Source organism: Cavia porcellus, unplaced genomic scaffold, assembly GCF_034190915.1.
Source record: "Cavia porcellus strain 051 isolate PalLab524CR breed Dunkin Hartley unplaced genomic scaffold, mCavPor4.1 scaffold_16, whole genome shotgun sequence".
Lineage (NCBI taxonomy): Eukaryota > Metazoa > Chordata > Mammalia > Rodentia > Caviidae > Cavia > Cavia porcellus.
In genome coordinates, this window is record NW_026947499.1 from 16,256,250 (window position 1) to 16,278,165 (window position 21,916).

Below are 21,916 nucleotides of genomic sequence, written 5' to 3' on the forward strand. Positions count from 1 at the left end.
GGTAGCACACTGTTCACACAGGGAGAGCAGGATGGCCGGGCCCCAACTTACCTTCCGAATGCAATACTTGCCAAGGTTCTCATTGTAGCGGAGAATGACAACTTTGCTGGGCATGGCTGCACAGATGCAGAGGCCATTCTCAATCTCAAAGGCCACCGGAAAAAAGAAGAAAGTCATATGAATACAGACTGCAGCAAAACTAGGAAAAGAACATTAGTTTGTTTATTTGTGTATTTATTTTTGATAGCGGGGATCGAACTCACGACCTCCTGCCTGCCAGACAGGTGCTTATGCCACCAAGCTAATTCCCCAGAACATCAGTTTAAAGCTGAGTTAAAACTAAAGTTGAGTCTCTCAACTTCAGTCTTGCCCACAGTTTGAACCACGTCATTCTGTGATGGTGGTAGGGTGAGGGTTCTCTGCTTCTCAGGTAATGGGCAGCATCATGGCCATTCTGGCCATCATGGCTATTAAACACCTATAGCATCCTCCAGGTGTGACAATGAATACACTTTACCAGCTGTGCCCTGCAGGACAGAATTGCCCCTGTTGAGACCCACTGCTTTAGCTGACATCAGAAGGAATCGGGATCCACCCAATTCCAGGCATATTCTGTGTGTAAGCACTTTTAGCTGGAGAAAGATTCTTTTGGCAACCTCACACTGAGGGAAGGAGACAAGGCAGGATGAGGGAAGGAAGAGGAAAGGTAGGAAAAACTGCATTAATAATTTATGAGAAAATTTCAGCCAAAGGAAATAGTTTATAGCTGGTTCGACATCAACACTCCTTTTTTCTACAACAGTTAAATCCCTCTTCTCTCACCTCCTAGAATCAGGCCTTTGTCATTCACATAGGAAAAAAAAAAAAGGCTTATTGCTCAAATCTGTCCTGAAATGAATGTTGTGCAGTTTGGAGACCAGGAAGGGAAAGAGAAAGCAGGTGGGAAAATAGAAATTGCTAGCAATGTTCTTTCCTGAGTTGAGCAGTAGGTTGTGAATGTTTACATTAGTGTACTTTAGGATTTATAGGTATGTTCCATACTTTTTTAAAGTAGTTAATAAAAATCTCTAATTTAAAAAACTAATTTTCAGAAATTATAATGCACATTTCTTTTTTTTTTTTTTTTTTTTTTTGTCTTTTTCCTTTTTATCGGTACCGGGGATCGAACTCACGACTGCCTGCTTGCAAGGCAGGTGCTTATGCCGCTGAGCTAAATCCCCAGCCCTATAATGCACATTTCTAATCAATCATTCACAGGACAAATTTTTAAACATGTGGAATGACAATAAAGAGTTTCTGTATCAAAATTTACAGGGTTCATTGTGAGGGAAGAAAATATTCAAATGGAAAAGAGAACTAGGGAGGGAGCAGAAAGGAAGGAAAAAGGGAAAAAATGAGAAAAGAAGAAAAAATGGAAACAAAGCTCTTGTAAATAGGGAGGGAAAGGGAAGGCTGAAGGTTGGGTAGGGAATGGAAAAAAAATCAAGTTATACCATGTACAGGTAAAAATTCCCTATAATGAATCTAATTATTGTGTATTTCTAAAATGCACCAATAAATGTAACAAAGAGAAAGGAGAGAGAAAGAGAAATTTCAGTTGGAAAAAACGTTTAACAGAGTCCAAGTAAAATAGTAGTTCGAGGAAAATGCATAGCCTTAAAAAGTCTGTATTAGAAAAACTGCCTACAAAATAAACTAGAAAAAGCACTGCAGAGGAAAGCCAGGAAAAATTAACAAAGACATAGACAGGAATAAGAAAAAAAAATAAAGACAAAAGGCAAAACTAATCACAAAATGATGTTAGACTTGGGACAATCAGTAAAGCCCACAGCTGCTCCTTTTTAAAGGTTAATAATGAAAATAAAAGATATAAAGGATGAAAAAGATACTCTCCCTGAACCATCCTGTGGCCCTGAAACAGATTTCTCTGGGAGTTTGGTCTAGGTCATAAGAGGCCCTCAGTGCACGTGCAGGAGTATTTGCCCGAGCAGCTGCCCGCGAGCTGGGCTCAGAGGAACGAGGCAGTGATTTCCAAAAGCAGAACTCCAGCACTCCCAGGAGCCCCACATATTTACTTTAGACTTCACTAGAGTTGCGCATGTGTATGGGCAAAGACCCATGCACATTCTTAGTTTTTTTTAATGAAAAAATCTTAAACCAGGAGGCAAAAAAGGATATATGTGCCAAATTTCAATTTGCTGGAGATTAAAGGAGCGCTGAGTTGGGCTCTGGCGAACTGACTTTATGCTCTCCAGCTGGCCTGCATCCAAAGGCTCTGAATGTGCAGATTCAATCAGCACACACTAAAAATATTCAGGAAAAAAACTGCATCTATAGTACACATGTGCAGACCTCTTTTTCTTGTTATTATTCACTAAGCCATACAGTATGGTAACCACTTCATAGGATTTATATGGTATTAGGTATTAAAAGTACTCTAGAGGTTATTTTTAAATATGGGAAAATGGATATAGGTGATATGCAAATACAGTGCCATTCTACACAGCACAAAGGACCTGAACATCCTTGGATTTCAGTATGTCTAGAAGTCCTGGAGCCAATCCTCTGTAGACACTAAGGGATAATTGTCTGAATGTCATAAATTAGAACCTGCAAAATTCTAGTACTAAGATGTTCCTTTATCTACTTCAGACATGGAGATCCAAGTTAGAATTTTTTTGAAGACTCACACTACATACACACACGTACTTTTTAAAACTATGGATCATCCTTTTAGTTTCATTAACTGCATTCATATTTTTCTTTAAGAAATTTCCTTCAGACTGAAAGCTTATGAAAATTCCATGACTACTCCAATTATTTCATGTGCCTAAAGGAAGCAAGAGAAATCCAATCCTGTCTGAGGATACACAATTTGCAAGTTCAAATCAATAAGATCTGAGGGCAGAAGGACGGTGACAATGTGAAGAATATCCACCAGGGGAGGCCTAAGAGAGCTCACCTTGCCGGCACCAAACAGGTGGCAGCCCTTGACAGCTTCGAAAATGTTAGGTGAGATGTCTGGCTGGGCAGGAAGGTGCGACTGTGCCAGAGATTGCTTCACCTTCTTCACATCTACCAGACACAGGGCCCGCTCTTCTCCTGAGAGAGAAATGGCAGCCTGTCGTCAGTTCAAAACCAGAGAATAAAGACTGGGAGGAGGAGGGAGGGTTCCAGGGCTGGCCATGAAGTAAAGCCACGGGAGGCCAGGGAATAAACTGTTTTCCACATATCCCTACACAGTTTGAGTATCCCTTATCTGAAATGCTTGGGGGCAGAAGTGCTTCAGATCTTGGGTTTGGAGTATCAGCATATGCAAACTGGGCAGGCCTGAAATCCCAGCACTCAGGAGGTGGAGGCAGGAGGATCCACTCTGAGTTTTTGACTAGCCTGGGCTACAAAGTGAGTTCAAGGCCAGCCTGAACTGCATAGCATTTCTATTTCAGAAAGACAAGACTCATCCCCTCAAAAACCTTTTTGCATATATATAAAACAATCTATCTCAGGGACGCGACCCAAGTCTTAATATGAAATCCACGTATGTCTCACATACCCCTTATACACTCGTCTGACAGTGATTGTTTACAGTATTTTTGATTTCTGACTGCAATCCAGCACATGAGATCAAGTGCGTAATTTTCCACCCATGGCAAGGCTGGCACTCAAAAAGTTTTAGATTCTAAAGCATTTTGGATTTTGAGATTAGGGATGTAACCTGTAAACACATTTCAGGTCCACCTTTTTTCTTTATCTAAGATGAAAACATTTGACCTTTGAGTCAAAATTCCAGGTGGATAACTCTGCAGATATAAAATTGGAGAATATGAGCTAAACTTTCAAACTTGAAGAATGTGTTAGAGAGAGAGGAGGGGACATTCTGTAAAACAAGACTTAGAATGTTCCTATATAGTTATGTCATAAAAGTCATAAATGACAAAAGGAAGAATGAGGAACTGTTCCAGATTAAAGACAAATAAGAACACTAGATTAAATGCAATGCATTTTATCTGAGGTTGTGTTATGAGTTGGGGGGAGGAGTAGTATAAAAAACATTATCAGAGCCAAGGATAAAATCTGACTGGGCAGGGCATCATAGCAAGAGTTAGGTTTCCTGAATACAGAAACTGTATCCTGTGAAAACTATTCAATATGACACAATATGTACAAGTCATTATACACTATCAAAACCCATCGGATGGGGGCTGGGGATTTAGCTCAGCGGCATAAGCGCCTGCCTTGCAAGCAGGCAGCCATAAGTTCGATCCCCAGTACCGATAAAACAAAAAACAAAAACCATCAGATGTAGAACACCAAGAGTGAAGCCTGATGTAACTATGGACTCTGAGTGATAACGGTGCGCTGGTGTGGATTCATCACTAATAACAAATGTGCCAGTCCGATGTGCACGTTGATGATGGGGAGCATGTGTGTGAGACGGGAGCTGTAAGGGAAAGCTCTGTACCTTCCTCTTAATTTGGCTGTCACTCTAGCTCTCCAAATAAAATCAGAGAGGCAGGTAAACAAGAAGGGAAGGAGGAAAGGGAGGAAAATAACTGAGAGATCCTGAAAGGCCTGTTTCTGATCACATGATTTCATTCTCCGGACCCAATTATGAATGAAACAAGACCCAACTATGAATGTTTTAAACATTAAGCCAATATATTACTGTTTTCCTGTTAGAAAAAAGAAAGAAAGAAACAGATAAGTTTTGTGGTGCACACCTATAATCTCAGCACACTGGGAGGCTGAGGCAGGAAGATTGTAAATTCAAACCTAGCCTGAGCAATTTAGTGAGATACTGTCCCAAAATAAAAAATCAAAAGCACTGGGGATGTAGCTCAGTGCAAAGGTCCTGGCTTTAACACACTGTACCAAAAAAAGGCAGGAGGACCCTGCCAACCAAGAAAGAAAACAATTATGCTGTAGTCATGTGAAAGAACACCCTTGTTAGGCTGACATGCTGAAGAACCTACAATAAGCCTACGATCAACTTTCAAATACTTCAGATAAAAAGGGGAGTGTGTGTGTGCAGATGTTAGCACGTGATGAACCTAGTTGAAGGGTCTATGATTACGCACAGACATAAGAAAGACTGGGTAGTAATCATGTTGAGATCATGGACAGCAGGCAAGCTCTCAGAGGGTTATAGCCATCGTACTATATGATGCAATCAGCAGAAGGGGTTGACTTTAATGAGGCTTTGAGGCTTGGCACTTTCCATGGCTTTTACAGTCTGAGCATTCCTCCAAAGTCCATGAGGCAGTAAGCTTGGTGTCCAAGGTGTAATATTGGGAGTTGCTGGGCACTTTTAAGAGGTAGGGCCTAGCAGGAGGTGTTTAGGTGGAGGGTGGACCTGCATTCTCACAAAAGGGTTGTTATGAAATGAGCAAGCCTGGTGCCACTCAGCTCTCCTGTTTGGAGATGTCACCTGCTTGCTTCTGCACATGCTCCCATCACGCTATCTGCCAAGAGGTGATAAAGCTGAGGACAGGCCTCAAACCAGAGCTGGCAAGTTTGGACTAAATAAACGTCTTTCACTAGTAGCCTATCTCAGATATTTTATTATAGTGGCAAAAGGCTAATGCAGCATTCTTCACTTGGCATAATGGTAAGCTCTTCTTTGAGGACGTCAGACTATACTAACTGGACACCAAAGGGAACCAACATGATCAGAGAGAGCCCATCATTAACAGGGACACAGAGGAAAAGAGCCACCACTTCTCTAAGCTGCTAATAGGAAGCCCTGCCTTTGTGCTTCTCACACGTGAAATGTGCCTCTAAAATTGTTCCCCTTGAAAGGAAAGAAAAGGGCTATGTCCTGGGCTTCACACCTGCTATCATGAGGAGTTTCTCCAGGTCCTTGATGATATAAATTTGGAAGACTGCTCCAATTCCTGGGACATGGGTTAAGGAGTTTTTCAAGACATTCAGTGCATACAGCCCTTCCTCAGTGCCCACCAACACCACCTGTGAGGGCAGAAGTCCAAAGGCAGAATATAAGCACAGTTGCACCACCAGGCAGGCAATCTCAAAGCAAAAGAGCAACAAATCCTCTTCAGCCCCTGCTCTCCGGAGTGTGAGGCTGTTCCCACCACCAGCTGACAGTGCCCAGAAAATACTACCTGGTCACTGAAGGGCAGTGTGCAGTTCATGTCTAGCCGGTCATCACCTTCCAGTTTCAGCAGGGAGTTTCCAAGCAATTTCTTTTCCAATGTGAAAGGAAGACACGAGAAAACACAGAGTGAGCCTGAAATGTCCGTAACCAAACCATCCAAAGACACAGAGACATTTAAAGTTAAATTCAGAAACACACATCTGCTCTTAGCTGGTCCCCATTCTTAAATTATTATTATCATCATCATCATCATCATCATCATCATTATTATCACTATTATTATTTTGCTGCTATTTGCATTCAGGGCCTACCACAATGCTACACCCCCAGCCTCCTGCACTGTATTTTTTATCAGAACTCCAAAGACCAAAAGTGGGCATTACTGATCTTTTTGAGGCAGTTGTTAAATAGCATCAACTTGGGTGCAGAAACAAGTATTGTAGACACAAAAAGCTATTCTGCAGTAGGAACTAAGCTGAAGATTCAGAAATTTCACCTGCCAAGTGTTAATAATCCACATGGAAGGCTCCTTCCCCTACCCAGGCTGCAGAAAAAGTGCAAAATAGTGTCAACAGCAAAACCAATAAGCCTGGTTTTCTTCACCTGAACCCACACAGGCAGAAGCTAGTGGGAAATATAGTCACGGGCCAATTGTACACACATTAATGTGGATTTCAGTAAAAGGTTCACACATGTCACAATAAAATAGTTCAAAACAAGCCTATCAAAGACCTTCTCCGGAGGCTTATGGTTAAGCATTTTCCAACTGCTAACGTGTTTATCAGGAACTAAGCATCTGAAAAGAGCTGTTCAGTCTTCAGTAGAACAAATGCTGATGAGCAATGAGCAGCGTTTGCTTCCTGAAATATTCTAGGAGGAGTGATGCCTATCAAGGCACACCTACATTTCTAGCATCTTAAGGATAAGGAGGATTTCAGACCCGACTATGGAAGAGCAAATACTTGTAGAAGCAAGCAGGAAGGTAATGAAAAGCCTTCAAGGAAATGTGGAAGTTGGCAGCCTATTGTGCTGCTTCCTAGCTGAAGTGTGTATAACTCAAGCCACCAAACCAAAAGAACACATCTAAGTAAATGAGAGGATTTCCTGTTGCAAGCATGTTGGCTGCTGTATTGCTGTAACCAGGCTCCATTATGCCCCAAGAGCCGGCTGAGGGTGCACACAGTTACAAAGGGAGAGCTTGGGATGCTCCGCTGCTGAAATAGAGCCTGTGCCTTCACTGCCCCGAAACTGATCCTGACACAGTCTAGAGCCATCAGCCCTCAGACAGGGAGCATAAGGGAAAAAACATGGGCAGTAGGATGCCCATCTTTAAAATCAGTCACCTTCATGCTCACTTTGGCAGCACATTTACTAAGAACAGATACCAAAGACCAGCCCACTCTACAAAGACAAGCGCCAGTGCCCACATTCATACTCACAGCATCGGCTTCTGCCTTTTCCCTAGAAACTCTCCCACCTGCAACAACTGATTCTAAGGCGGTGACCCAGCGCTGTTTGTCGGGAAAGCTGGGAGCTAGCAAGTAGAGGGTTCTCCCCGGCCAGCAGGTGGTGTGTGGGTGAGACTCCATCTTCAGTATGTATGGAACATCTAGGAGATTTCAGAGAGCACAGGATTGGGTGTGGATTTCCCCCATTCCCACTGGTAGGCGTGGCCCGGAGACATCAGCGAACCCACCAAACCACGCGAGCCTCAATTATTGCTCAGACAGTGGAGCAGGTGATGATCAGCCTCCGTGGCAGGGCCAACCCTCCATGTCCCCTCCAGTGGCTCCCAACTTGCCAAGTCCAGCCCACATCCAGAGTTGGTCTTCCCCAGGCTCCCTCACCTGCTTTGGCTGTGTTTGCGAGTTCAGAAGCACCAACGGCACCATGAATAGATACGTCCCCGTCAGGAAGGCAGAGCTCAAATTCTTCCACCGGTCTCTGTCCAGCTTGTTGCAAAGAGGAAGGGCAGAAAGAAAAACAAAAGAACAGGAACAAGAACAAAGGGAGAAGACAAAGAGGAAGAGGAAGAGCCAAGGACAGAGGAACAGAGAAGAGAAGGGCAAAGAAGGGAAGCGTAGAAGAGGAGACAGGGTACGCGTGTAAGGAGAGATGCACAAGAACAAAGAAGGAAAAAAGGTGTGCAGAGAAGGCAGAGGAGGGAAGATAAAAAAAAACAAAGTGTGTCAGATGAGTAGCACAGTCAAATTTCTGATGACGATGCGGATCTATGGGCTAGTTGGTTGAGGCGGAAGTTCTCTGAAGGTGTATTAGCAGGTGGAATCTTCAGGGCAGCACCCTGCGGGTTCTTCAGGGGGAAGACCTATAGATGTGAGTATCGCACCAATAACCTTTAGAGAAGTCATTTCGCTTTGCATTTTCAAAAATGGGAAAGTGGAGAAGGCTCGTAAGGCAGTCCAAAAAAACAAAAAACAAAAAAAATGGAAAACAAAAAAACAAAGCCTTCACACCAACACTGGGAGACCTGGGTTAACCACGTGCAATGAAATTCCCCCTGAATTATTAATTTACCTTCTCTGGCTTCATTGTCATAAATGAGGACTTTTGATCCCTCCAACACAATGTATTTCCTATCCCAGCCTTGTTGTCCTCGTTTGTTATTCCTGGGGGGGAAAATGGGGAAGAAAAAGGTTGGAACTTAAAAGTATTAGGCTGGATGAAGGGGAAAGGGGTGGGGGAATTCTAGAAAAGGTGATTCCCAAGACACCTCAGGGGTAGAAGTGGCTTGTGGCCTTCCATGCCAGCACCTGCTGGAGCCTGACCAATCCCACAGCAGTACCTGGGAACCTTCATCCACCCTTCCAGGTGCAGGCTGCTGCTGGGTTCCTTGCTCTGGAGACCTGGGGAGTTCATTTTGTCACGGCAGAAGGCCTCAGTGAAGTGCGTGGCATATTCGGCAGGCAGGCCACAGGTGGCTGGCAAGCAGGTGGAGCACTTGGGATGACACATCACCTGACACTCTAGGGGAGAACAATGAACAGCCTGAAAACACATTCAGCTGAGCTCAGATTATTCTGCCCCTCTCCTATCCACACCTCGGTCTTCTCCACCCTCATCAGCCCAGATAATGGCTAAGCTTTCCCAAGTGCCAGAGTCTTCCTGGGAGAGGAGAAAAGAAAGCCACATGCTCTCGATCCAGTTTTCCTGGCTTCAATGCAGGCTGCCCACAAACATGTGTGTAAAAAAATGTTTGCATGTTTTCGTTGGAGCCAGGTGGGGAGAGACCAGCCTGACACAAAAAGGCTGGAAATTAACAAAGATCAAGGCATTTTGTGCATCGAGCTGGAGTCACGAGCTGATGACGAATGAAATCATTGCTTTCATAGGAGAAAAATAGAGTCCACCCACTGAAATGAAAAACTCAGAAATGAATGCATTATACGATGAGGAATTAGCAAAACATCTCCTCCATCAGATGGACTTTTCACGTGGAGGCGCACAGGCGCCCACTGCAGATGCACAAACGCTGCTCTTACCGAGACATTTGGATGCCTGGCGTCCAAAGTGCACAGTATCCAGACACACAGCGCACTTCGTGGCTCGCATGTTCAGTCCTACATTAAATCGGTGAGGAATATTGTGGTGCATGCGCTCCTTAAGACGTCGACTGAATTCTGAAGGAAGAAATTTTAATAAGCATTAAATGCTGCAAAGGAAAAATGAAAACACAAAGCACAGGATGGAGGAAATATTTGCAAATCACATCTGATTAGGGATTTGTATCTAGGATATACAAAGACTTCTCAGAACTCTGTAATAAAAAGAAAACCCAACTAAAAAATGGGTCAAGGGTTTGAATAGATTATCTTCCCAGAGAGGAAAAATAATGAGGCAATAAGCCCACAAAAAGATGCTCAACATCATTAGGGAAACACAAATGAAAACCACTAGCAAGCTATAACCACCAGGATGTTTAGAGTCCAAAAACGAACCCGCATAGAGTTGGCGGGACATGAAGTTAGAACCCTCATATGTTCTTGGTGAGAATGCAAAATCATGCTGCCATTTTGGAACCCAGCTGGCAAGTCCTTGAAACCTAAATGTAACATTATCAAACGGCCCAGAGAGCTAGATACTCACAAGGACTGAAAACATGTGCCCATGCAAAAACATAATACAGAGGACTGAACCCAGGCCCTTCACGCGGCTGCATCCCCAGCTGTTTTGTTGTTGTTGTTGTTTCTTTCTTTTGTTCTTGTGAGACAGAGTCTCCCCTAATTCATGATGTTTTCCAGGCTAGGCTCAAACTTGTGATCCTTCTGCCTCAGCTTCCCAATGTGCTAGGATTACAGGTGTACACCACCATGGTCAGCTATCACAGCATAATTTGTGAAAGAAAAAAAAGTGATAAAGTAGAAACAATCCAAGTGCCCACTAATGGGTTAATAGGGAAGGAAAATGCACTATCCGTGCCATGGAATATTATTCAGTCGTGAAAACAAACAAAATACTATGGTTTCCACTGCTTAGGTGGAAGGGAGAATGGAGATCACCTTCTAATAAGTTCAGGGATTGGTTGGTTGGTTATTTTGTGGAAAGATGTTCAAAAAGTACAGTGGGGGTAGTTACATAACCCTACGAACTTACTTAAAAAACAAGGAACTATATGTTTTCAATGTGTAGATTATATAGCATATAAATTATATCTTGATAAAGCTATTACGAGTATAGACTGTGAAATTATTTCAACAGACATCTAGACCTGTATGAATCCACTCTAAAATCTCCATTGTCTCATTCTTAGGACTTAAGGGGTATTTAAGAACATATTCCTGGTAGAAATTGACTACTTGACAGTATTCTGTTTGTGGCATAAAGAAACAAATTTTGAAATAAACTAGTTATTAACTATTTTAGTCTTGAAAGCTTTCTTTTCCGGATGAAATCATATCTAGAGTTTTTCAAACTCCAAATTTAAAAATCACTACTATGAATTACAAAATTTCTAATTGTTAAATATATGAAATGACTATAGAGAATTTTCCACTTATGTTCATTTGTTATATAATAACCTCCTTTTATTCAAAATTCAGGAGCAGGGGTACAACTCAGCAGCACAGCACCTGCCTGGCAAGCATGAGGTCCTGAGTTCAATTCCTGATATGAAAAAAAATCTTTTTTTTTCTGGAAAAACTGATCCTTACATTTATATGCTACTCTGCTAAAATTAACAAGGCCAACCTTCTTCCCCATGTATTAAGCTCCCTTTCAACAGTGAAGTGACCTAACTAAAAAAAGGCAACTTTAAATAGAAGAGCTCCAGATACAAGTTTCTGAGTCCTTCCCTGGTAAACTGTCTTTACCTCATCCCTTCCTTTCTCAGAAAGCCGTCAGGAATAAACACGCATACATTGTGAATCGGATATGGTGCACCACACACAAGGGTGCACCACACACCACCCAAAGCATTCACGCCAAGGGCGCTGCCCTAGGGAGCCTTGCCCGGGGGCATCAAGCCAGGAATAATTCTTTGCTCTGTTACCATTCACCATTTGGACATAAAGTTCTTTTTAGAGTAAAGGTCTTTGACTCAAGGTGTTACATAAATGTAGAAACAAGAGGAATTTACGAGGGGCTGGGGATTTAGCTCAGCGGCATAAGCGTCTGCCTTGCAAGCAGGCAGTCGTGAGTTCGATCCCCGGTACCGATAAAAAGGAAAAAGACAAAAAAAAAAGAACTTACAATTAAAAAAAATAGAAGCAACACAAAGTATTACAGAAACACAGGACCAAGGTGACACCATGGTTGGAGAAAAATAATAGCAGCAACAAAATGCCCTGGAGGTTTACAACCAAAGCAAGCCTGACAGTGATACTGCGACCAAGCCATAGCTCTGCTCTTCACTCCACGGCTTTCCGAGCCACACCCACCACCTCCCTTTTGGATTTTTGAGACAGCGTCTTACTAGGCAGTTTGGGCTGGCCTTGAACTCACCGTGTAGTCCAGGCTGGCCTACAACTCACAGTGATTCTCCTGCCTCCCAAGCGCTGAAACTGCAGAGATGGCACCACCATGCCCAGCTTCCTTGGCCTTTTTAAAAAAACCTTTCATTTCTAAGTGAACAAAGTACTTTGGAGGTCCCAAAGAAAACTCCTCACTCTATTGGTAATCACATAAATGGACACAAACTACCAACACGTGAAATGCATATAACCTGTAACTCAATGATTCATTCCCCATGAACTTGAGGAGAAAACCTTTGCTAGTCACTCTTCCCAACCTGAAAAATTAACCCCTGAGAAACAGGGAGCCCAATCAATAGATGGGCAGAATAGATACCTAACAGGAGTATAACGGGTCAATATGAACATGAAAAATTGTTCAACATCTTTACTCATTAGAGAAATGCAAACTGAAGCAACGTTAAGATTCTGTTTTACCCCGCTCAGAATAGCCACCATCAAGAATACTAAAAACAGGGGCAGGGGATACAGCTCAGGGGCACAGAGACTGCCTGGCAAGCACATGGTCCTGAGTTCAATTCCTAGTACCCACCCACACACAAAGAGTACTAACAACAATGCATGAACTCTCGAACTCTGTGAAAATTAAACTGGGACAACCACTGTGGAAATCAGTATGGAGATTCCTCAAAAAACTAACAGTAGAAATACTACTTGATCCAGCTACAGCACTTCTTGGTGTATTCACAAAAGAATTAAAGATGGCATACTAAGATAGCTGAATAGTCATGCTCCTGGTGTGCAGTTCCAAATATCTAAACTGTGGAAACAGTCTCATTGCCCACCAATATATGAATGATAAAGAAAATGTGGTCTGTAGACACAATGAAATATTATTCAGCCATAAAGAAGAACAAAATCACATCATCGGCAGGAAACAGATGGAACTGGAAACCACCATGTAAAGTCAGTCAGATAAGGCAGTCTCAGAAAGTTCAATGTCATGCGTCTTCTCTTCTAAACACAAATTATCTTCTAAAATAAAATAAGTGAGAATGACAAGAAACTAGAAGGCAGATTTTAAATATGGGAAAGAGGATGTGGAAAGGAGAGAAAGGAAAGAAAGAGAGATGAAAATACCCAAAATGTGTTAGATAATCAGACACACATGTGTAAATACCACATTGTTTTGGTACAAGAAACTAAAAGTGTAAATAAGGACCAAAATGTATAATAGGCATTGTGAACAGGAAGAAAATGTTCAAATGGGAAAGGGAACTAGGGAAGGGGGAGGGGGGAAAGGAAAGAAGGGGAAAAAATGATGAGAATGAAAGGAAAAGGTGGAAACACAGCTTCTGTAAGTAAGGAGGGGAAGAGGGGTTGAAGGGAGGGCAGGGAACAGGGAAAAAAAAGGAATCATGAACAGGTACAAATTTCCTCTAATGTGATCATTATGTATACCTAAAACATGCCAATAAATTCAATTAATAAAAAACTTCAAAAGAAACAATGAATACGTATATGTGTCAACATAGCAAAACAAATCTCACTAGTCTCCTTTACAAATATGCACTAATACAAAAAAAAGTATCCCACAGCCACAACACCCACCACGATCTGCGATGTTCTTTGTAGGGCATCTATAGTACCAGGATTAGAAACAACCTAAATGCCCATCAACAAGGGTCTAATAGGTCAAGTGCACACCCACACCATGGAATACTGTGTAATCCTTTAAAAGAATGAAATAGTTCGTATTTACTAATATGAAACACTCGCAGGCAACACTTTGTCTAAAAAGCTTCCTGCAGTGTGCAACATAGTGCTATGCTATTTATTAGAAAAAGAAGGGCATTTGCTCATGTTCTTGATAAGGATGTTGCTCAGCAACTAACTAGGATACATGAAGTCCTGGGTTCAATAGCCAGGACCAACAAAAAGAAAAAATTACCTTACCTTATATTTTTTCATATAAGACACATGCATTAATAGACACATACAATTGTGTACATTATCTATCCCTGGAAGATGACTGAAATCAGGGATCTGGAGGGAAGGGAAGACTTACTTTCTACTCTTTATCTCTTAGTGTTCTTTGTGCTTTTTACTATATGACTGTATTTCTTAGAAAGTAAAAAAAAAATTGCACACAATCCCAACAGCTTATAAGAGTGGATATGGTTTGGCCAGCCATGGAAGCCCATGCCTGTAATCTCAGCTACTTAGAAAACCAGAGACAAGAGGATCACAAGTTCAAGCCTAGCATAGGCAACTTAGTGAAGCTCCAACTCAAAGTAAAACTTGAAAAGAGCTGGGGATATATAGTTCAGTATTCCCTGGGTGCAATCTGCAGTACAATACTACCAAAAAAAAAAAAAAAAATAGAAAGAAAGAATAAAGAATGGATATGGTTTGAATGAGTCCTCCCAAAATTCATATGATGATGATAACGAGGTGGGCCCTTTGGGAGATCCTTAGGGTTAGATGAGCCATAAGAGTGAGGACCCCATGATGGCATTTATAAGAAGACAAAGAGAAGGGCCAGGGATATAGCTCAATGGCACAAGTGCCTGCCTGCCAAGTACAAGGTCCTGAATTTAATTCCTGGTACAAAAAAAAAAAAAGAAGAAAGAAAGAAAGAAAGAGAGAGAGAGAAAGAAAGAAAGAAAGAAAGAAAGAAAGAAAGAAAGAAAGAGAGAGAGAGAGAAAGAAAGAAAGAAAGAAAGAAAGAAAGAAAGAAAGAAGAAAAAAAAAGAGAGACCCAATACAATATAGCTGCCCTGTCCTGCCAAGTAATACCCTCCACCATGCTATGGCGTGGCAAGAAGGTATCACCAGCTGTAGTTTCATGCTCTTGTACTTCCAACTTTCATAACTGTGAGTCAGATAAATTTCTTTATAAACTACTTAGTCACAAGTATTTTATTACAGCAACAGAAAACAAACTAAGACAAAAAACAAACCTTCTGGAGTTGCAGACTCTTTTCTACGGCTGGATGGTGGTGCGAGCAGGCTCATGGCACTGGGCTGGTGCTCAGGCGACCGCACAATGGCAGACATGGCGATTTGCTGCCTCGCAGTGGCTGGTGTGGATGGGTGGGGGTGGTCCGTGGCTTTGCGGTGGGCGGCTGCAGACAGAGCAGAAAAATGTCTTTTGGTTAGCTGAGTCCCCAAGGCCCAGAGTAAGCAGAATGCCCCTGGGCTGTCTTTCAAGGACCTAAGCCCAAAAGGACATGCATTATGCCAACTTGGCAAGATCAGAGAAGCTGTAAATATTTTACACTTGGGACGTCTGGACTGAAACATTCATGGGCCATAAACTCAGATGCTAAACTACTCTTGCCAATCTCATGGAGATCGGCCCTCTGTCCTGTCCACAGCCTCGAGCAGTTTGCAGAGAGAGCCCCTACCTTCCTCTCGGGCGGAGCGGAGCTCAATGCGGGTCTTCTGAAGGGCTTCCTCTAGCTCTGCACAGCGAGCTTTCTCCTTCTCCAGGGCCAGCTTCAGCTCATTGTACTGCAGAGGAACCTGTGTGGGCAAAGCAGGGTCCTCTTTCCGTCGACTAAATAAACCCTAGCAATGGAAACAGAGATATCTCCTAACTCCTGGAGACTGGCACTGCACACTAGCTAAAGGAAAGCTGACTTGGGACGAGCAATCCACCAAGGCCAGGTGCATACTCACTGTAAGTGTGTTTAGCAAAAATGGCATGTGAAGGGGGAAAGGGAGGCTGAGCCTCAGCCCGTTCCAGCCAGCTGAAAAAAAAGTGGGGTGTGGGAGTTTTCACCAAGAGGGTTAAAGATGCTTGATTTACTGCCACCTCTTCCTTTAATATTCCCGTGACAGAAAATTCATTTCCTGAGAGCCTCTCCCTCTCAAGAAATGGAATCAGAAGAGATGGAGCATACAGCCAGGAGAGAGTGTCCAGAGGTCACTCCTGCCTTTGAACTTGCCTCATGGTGCTTAGTTACAACACACAGAGAGGGGTGTTTTTAAAACAAAATGATGCCAAGACAAGGGGCTTACTTCAAAAAAAATGCAAATGGAAATATTTTTTGTACATGGAAGACAAAAAAGAAAATGAAATAATGCAACTGAAACAAAATTAATCCAGAAAAATAATAAATGGAAACACCCTAACTACATCAAATGACATAACCAGACAACAGTTTGCTGTTAAAATAAAAAAGATTAAATATCATAAGCATAGCAAACATATACAGTCACACAGTATGCAATGAAGCCCTTCAGTGAAGCCACCACTGGATAGGGGATAGGCAGCCTCTGAATGCTGCACTCAAGATGCCACAGGGACACAGGGACCACCCACTGACTTCAGTCATTCAGTCCTCCCATCCTTTCTCCTAGGTATCTCAAGTCATCAATTCGTTTCCTATAAAACCAATGCCACAGCCTCCATGGTGTATCAAGTCCCTGGAAGGAACTGAAAGTTCCTTAGACACCTTTCTGGAATTGAGAACACTGAGCCAATCTCAGCCAAGGACTTCACTGTTTTGGGAATGCAAGGGCTGGGTTTATGAAAAGCAACCTCACCATGTGTACCTCCACATAACCCTGTCACAGTTTAGGTTTCTGTCAGTACAGTTCTGTAATATTTACATGTTACAGTCTTAAAGGGATGGTACAGTACTAGTGGAAGGTGTAGTTAATGAGCCAGGCATTTGTACAGGTCACTTCAGCTCCCTGGGCTCAGTCTTAGTAGTACTTAAACAATCAAAAGCATTGGACCAGATCGTTTATAAGTCCTTCCTACGATCCCATTCAGGTGACTTTTAAGCTGGCCTAAACTCTCAGATATGTGAACTACTAATCCTGCTGAAACACCATACAGGAAACCCGCTAATCCCTCTAGAGCCCTGCACAATGACCTTCAAAGCTGCTTGGAGCCCTCTAGAGATGATCTATGTATAAACCTTTCTCTCTTTCTGCAGATCCCTCCCCATCTTCTGTGGGGTGTGTGTGTGTGTGTGATCATTCTCTTAGTAGAAAAAGGAACTATGATTTTAATAGCTATGCATATAAAGTACTTTGCCAGACTTGACCAGTGATACCCTCTGATAAAAGTTATCTCCAAACTTATTTTTTCAACCCAAAACACAACAAGAAAATGCACATTTTTTTCTTCTATGTTCCTATGGCTTCAGATCACAGTGGAGCCCACTGAGTCACGAGCAACACAGTGAAACTGCCAACTCCCTCGTGTCAAACCCTTTGACCCACCTTTTTCTTTTTAGCAGGTTGGTCCATTTTGGCTTGCAGAAAATCAATGAGTTTGGTTTGTTGAGAAATAGTACCTTCCATTTTCACCTTTTCATGAGAATAGAGAACCTAAAATTCACAAAACAAAAATAACCCCAGAGCCAGACAGAGGTATACTTTTAAACTTGGTACTTTGATAAAAAGTAAAACTGTTAGCATAAAAAAGTTTAAAACAAACAGCGCTTTGAAAACAAACAGCACTGAAAATTTACTTAGTCCCAACTTTATCATAAAAGAAAAAATAAGATGGATAGATACATGAAAAAGTAAAAATAATAGTTAACTCTAGGATCTAGGTAACGGTCACTATGGAAACCTTCCAACTTCTCTGAAAGTTTGAAAACTTTTATGATTAAAACATTGGAGAAATACACACAGAATACAACATAAAGATATTGACCAACTTACCACAGGCTTTTCAACATCTAGCTTTGCCTCAATAGACTCCCAAACACACGTGCACACACACACACACACACACACACACACACCTGGTGTGGGATGGAACCCCAGGTTTCACTCATGCTAAGCACATCCTCTACCACTGCGCTCTACCCCGAGCCCTGCAGACATCTTTTAAGCCGATTCCCTTTGCCAGTCCCTACCTGAATATTTTCCAGCTGATACTCCAGATCACTTCTTTCTGTCTTCAACAGATCAGCCCGATCAAGAGCTTCTTGAAGCCCTTGAGTGAGACGGAAAATGTGGTTCTTCTGTAGATCCATCTGCTGCTGTAACTTGGCTTGCTAGTGAGGAGAAAGAAGGCCTGGAGGAGGGCTCAGCACCACACAGAACACAGCTGCTCCCCACCGCACCTATCCTCCCCCTAGGTTCAGGGTCACATTGAAAGTTCAGCTTTTGAAACCATCTCTTTCCAGAAATGCCACTTGTCTTTACTCTAAAGGGAAGTGGGAAGTGCTCGTGGGTAAAAGGAACTGGCAAGGAAATCTTCGATGGACACAAAACACAAGACAGCATCCTCACTATTATCAGGAAGTCCATGCTCAGGATTTTCCGTGCCAGTCAGACTTACATCTGAGGATGCTTTGGTACGTCAGTACATAAACCTAACTTGACTGCGAATACAGTGCGATCCAGTGCCACGTTAACTAGGTTCCATGTATCCCTATCTTTTGGTTTTCAGATTGCAATAGCTGTTAAGAAAAATCACTGTGTAGGCAGTATAGAATACACAAAGAGAATTACATTCCTCCTAACTTCACAATTGCCACGATTCATACATGAATAGCCACAATTACAGTGTGAGGAGAAAGGAAGAGAAAGAACCCAGAGATACTACAGCAGTTGATAAAACTCAGAAACACTTCCATCTAGTACATTAGAAATAGTTTTGTGCTGAAAATCTTTCTCCAATTTTTACACTTGAAGTCAACCAGAAAATAGGGCAGGTTATAGAGATTCTGGTTTTATGACCCTGTTTCCTAAAGGTATTTCTTCCCTAAAATGTGTTCCATTGTTTGATTTCAGCAGCTTGATTTCAGCCAAACCTCAGGTTATCGTCTAACTATACTGGTTGTGGCCCAAATAATCTCATCGCTGGTAGCCTAGGCACTCTGCACTCTTAGGGATACAGTACTATAAAAGAGCAACAAACATCATCATGGGGGTTTTCAAATGGTCCACGGCAGATCTCAAAGCCCTCTGGCCCGGCAAGTCAAGAGCAATTTTAACAGAATTTGCTAGTTTTTCCCCTTTTCACTGTGCTTCTCTCTGCCTGTGTTTTCATTTCCTCTTCTACTCATTACCTGTCCTTCCTCTTGAGAGGTAAGCGAACCCCTGAAGCTCCGTGCTGTAGTCAAAAGAACCTGGACTGTGGAATTTTAGAGACGCTACTTTAAATCCTGAACTGACACTTAAAAGCAATGTGACCACAGGGCTCCTGCTATGCCACACTGAGGCAGTGCCCAGGAAATGGAAGGTGGTCCCTGAATGTTGGTAATCTTTATCTCCTTTGTCCTTCTTTCTCCCTCCATCCAGCTCAGCACCCCCCACCCACCCCATCCTTTCTCATCTGCTTTTTCCCTGCTGGTCCTGTCATAAAGCATGAGATACTAATGATCATCTGGCATGGGTACATAACCAGGAATTTCTCAATCAAACCACAGAACCTCCTAAATACAGAGGAAAAAGAGAAAAGAGGGAGGGAAGGAGGAAGGGAAGTAGGGGAGGAAAGAAAAAAGAAAGGAAGAAAAAAGGACAGAAACAGCTGAAATACGCTCTGGAAGGGAGCTACCAGCCCCCGCAAACCAAGTGATTTCTTTGGCAAACCCCCCCTCTTGAGTTTTGTTCTGCTATTTTAGGACAACATTAATTACGAGGAAGGAACCAGCAAAACAAGTGCCGTGGACAAGGATCTATTTGGTGACAACCAAGCCAAAAACATTTTTCTAGAATAAGCCCATCAACTGTCCAGGGGCTTTCTAAGAAATAGGCTGGCTATTTACTACAATAAAAACTAAGCACAAGTAAGAGTGATATTTATACTCTATGAAATGTTTTTCAAAAACTGTCTGCTGCAGAGAGAGACAAACGGAGGAATACTCATGGGTCAGTGTTAAGACTGAAAAGAGGACCTGAGCTATACTTAGACCTGTCCACCAGTTTCCTAAGGGTGACAGGAAACTGGGGAGATGAATGAAGGAGCTAGATGAGAGGACCGGAAATACAAGATGATCCCAGTGGGCAGGAAGGATGGGTCAAAACCAAACAGAAAAGGTCAATAGGATGTTATTTTTGAAAAATAGGGTGGTACTTTTTAAAAGCAGCTGAATAAATACAGAAGATAAAAATGTTTTAAAATGAAACAAAAAAAGGTAAGAGGGCGGGGACCTCTGAATAAGAGGCAGTTTTACAGATCTTTGGAAGTCAGTGATGTGACTAAACTATCCAAGAGCTCCAGGTAATTGGCAGAGGCTTATAGAACCCAGGATGTAAATACAACATTCTGCTGAGAAAGGTCACATGGGCCGGGTGTGGTGGCATATGCCCATGATCAAAGCACTCGGAAGGTTAAGGCAGGATGATTGCTGCGAAGTGAAGGCCAGCCTGGGCTACACGGTGAATCCAGGCCAGCCTGAACTGCATAGCAAGACCCTGTCTTTAAAAAACAAAAAAAAGCAGGCCGTATTTTAGACCACCTGGACTCCTATAAAATCTTTGAAAAGACAAATCTACCAGAAAAAAACTCAAACCTTTGAAAATCTGAAATGTTTCACTAAGAAAGAGAAGGCAATTTGGAGTGGAGAGTGGGAGACAGTTTGATATCCAAGTGTCATAGAGATAATATAAGTTGTTAAAGGATTTACAAGAAAAACATGAGTTCATTCATCCAAAGTAGTCAGAAAGGCATCTGACACATAGCAAGTGCTAATTAAATGTGTTTTACTATTAAGTAATTTAAGAATAAATCAGTATTAATCTGATTTTGGTTGGATATATCAGTCTACTCTTTTTTTGAGGACTGTGGATTTGTTTTGATTTTTTTAATTTTTATAATTTGTTTACGTTACATTTTTATAGTACATGTTTACATGCCTTGTGGAGGGTTGGTACATGTACACAATACACTTTAATCTCTTCTTTGATCCCCCTTCTTATTCCTTCCTCCACCATCCATCTCTTGATCCCTCTCCTATCTCCCTAATTGCTATTATCTAACATTTATTTTGCTCTTTATTTACATTTTGGATGTCTTATTATCAGACGACTCTTTAATTTCATGTTGTAATGCAAGAGAACAATGGATGAGAGTCATAGGCTTTAGTTTAAAACAAGGAAAGAGTTCTAAGAATTACGGTTGATGAAAAATGGGTTGGGATACCCAAAGGTACTGTAACAGTTTGGCCAAGGTTCAGTGAGGTCCATCTAAGAGAAGCATTGGGATAGAGGTTTTCTACCTTGAGTTAGGAGATGAATTTGACATGCATTACCAGATGGACTTTCATCTCTGGCATTACTTCCAATACACTGGTGATTCTAAAGTGTTATATCAAGAAAGCTCCTAAAACTATTTCAGGCCTCAGAAGAAGTTGGAAGAAAAATTTATATAGTCAAGTTTGTCAAGGGCAGGAAAAAGAGAAATAATCATGGGAATATGAACTAGATAGACATAAAATTTGTCTAATTATGTCCCACTTAAAAGTTTCTGTACTTACAAAGAGGTTGCTTAGGTTGAAGTGTTTGGTGTAGGTTAAAACCAAGTACCCAACTGTATTTTGGACAACAAAAGTCATTCTTTATATGTCAGGCCTCGGTTCAATACTCAGCACAACCAAAAGTAAACGATTAAGTAAAAATAGTTTCAACTACCTGTGAAATCTGATTTAAATCCAGTATCAGCCAGATGTCTGTGCTCAAATATCTATCTGGGAGGTACAGACTGGCAACTGGAAATGTTCTCATGTAGGTTAGAAGTGAGAACGAAGGACTGAGTCAGGCTTCCAGCATTCTATTCCCAGCACTGCCACTGACTCACCATGTAACCTTGGACCAAAGTGCTGAGCCGTCAGGGCCAGCTCGCCCTCCTCAGAAGAAAAGGACAGACAACAGCATCGGTTATTTCTGTTTTGTTTCC

The 21,916-nt window shown here is 42.1% G+C and overlaps 1 protein-coding gene across 9 annotated transcripts in view; it reads right to left on the reverse strand.

Annotated features, from left to right (window-relative positions):
• Cit (citron rho-interacting serine/threonine kinase) overlaps window positions 1-21,916 on the reverse strand; it is a 169,420-nt gene that overhangs the window by 13,730 nt on the left and 133,774 nt on the right. For 6 of the 9 annotated variants that reach the window (XM_063225749.1, XM_063225744.1, XM_063225743.1 and 3 more), the window contains 13 exons: window positions 17,928-18,068; window positions 17,284-17,391; window positions 15,453-15,615; window positions 15,006-15,170; window positions 9,616-9,753; window positions 8,919-9,099; window positions 8,651-8,742; window positions 7,963-8,067; window positions 7,555-7,724; window positions 6,123-6,203; window positions 5,832-5,967; window positions 2,963-3,102; window positions 52-144 (listed from right to left, as the gene is read on the reverse strand). In XM_063225749.1, the coding sequence (XP_063081819.1) occupies window positions 52-144; window positions 2,963-3,102; window positions 5,832-5,967; window positions 6,123-6,203; window positions 7,555-7,724; window positions 7,963-8,067; window positions 8,651-8,742; window positions 8,919-9,099; window positions 9,616-9,753; window positions 15,006-15,170; window positions 15,453-15,615; window positions 17,284-17,391; window positions 17,928-18,068 (1,713 nt within the window). The remainder of the gene's footprint in view (window positions 1-51; window positions 145-2,962; window positions 3,103-5,831; window positions 5,968-6,122; window positions 6,204-7,554; window positions 7,725-7,962; window positions 8,068-8,650; window positions 8,743-8,918; window positions 9,100-9,615; window positions 9,754-15,005; window positions 15,171-15,452; window positions 15,616-17,283; window positions 17,392-17,927; window positions 18,069-21,916) is intronic. The other 3 variants (XM_063225751.1, XM_063225747.1, XM_063225748.1) reach the window with 1 other exon arrangement.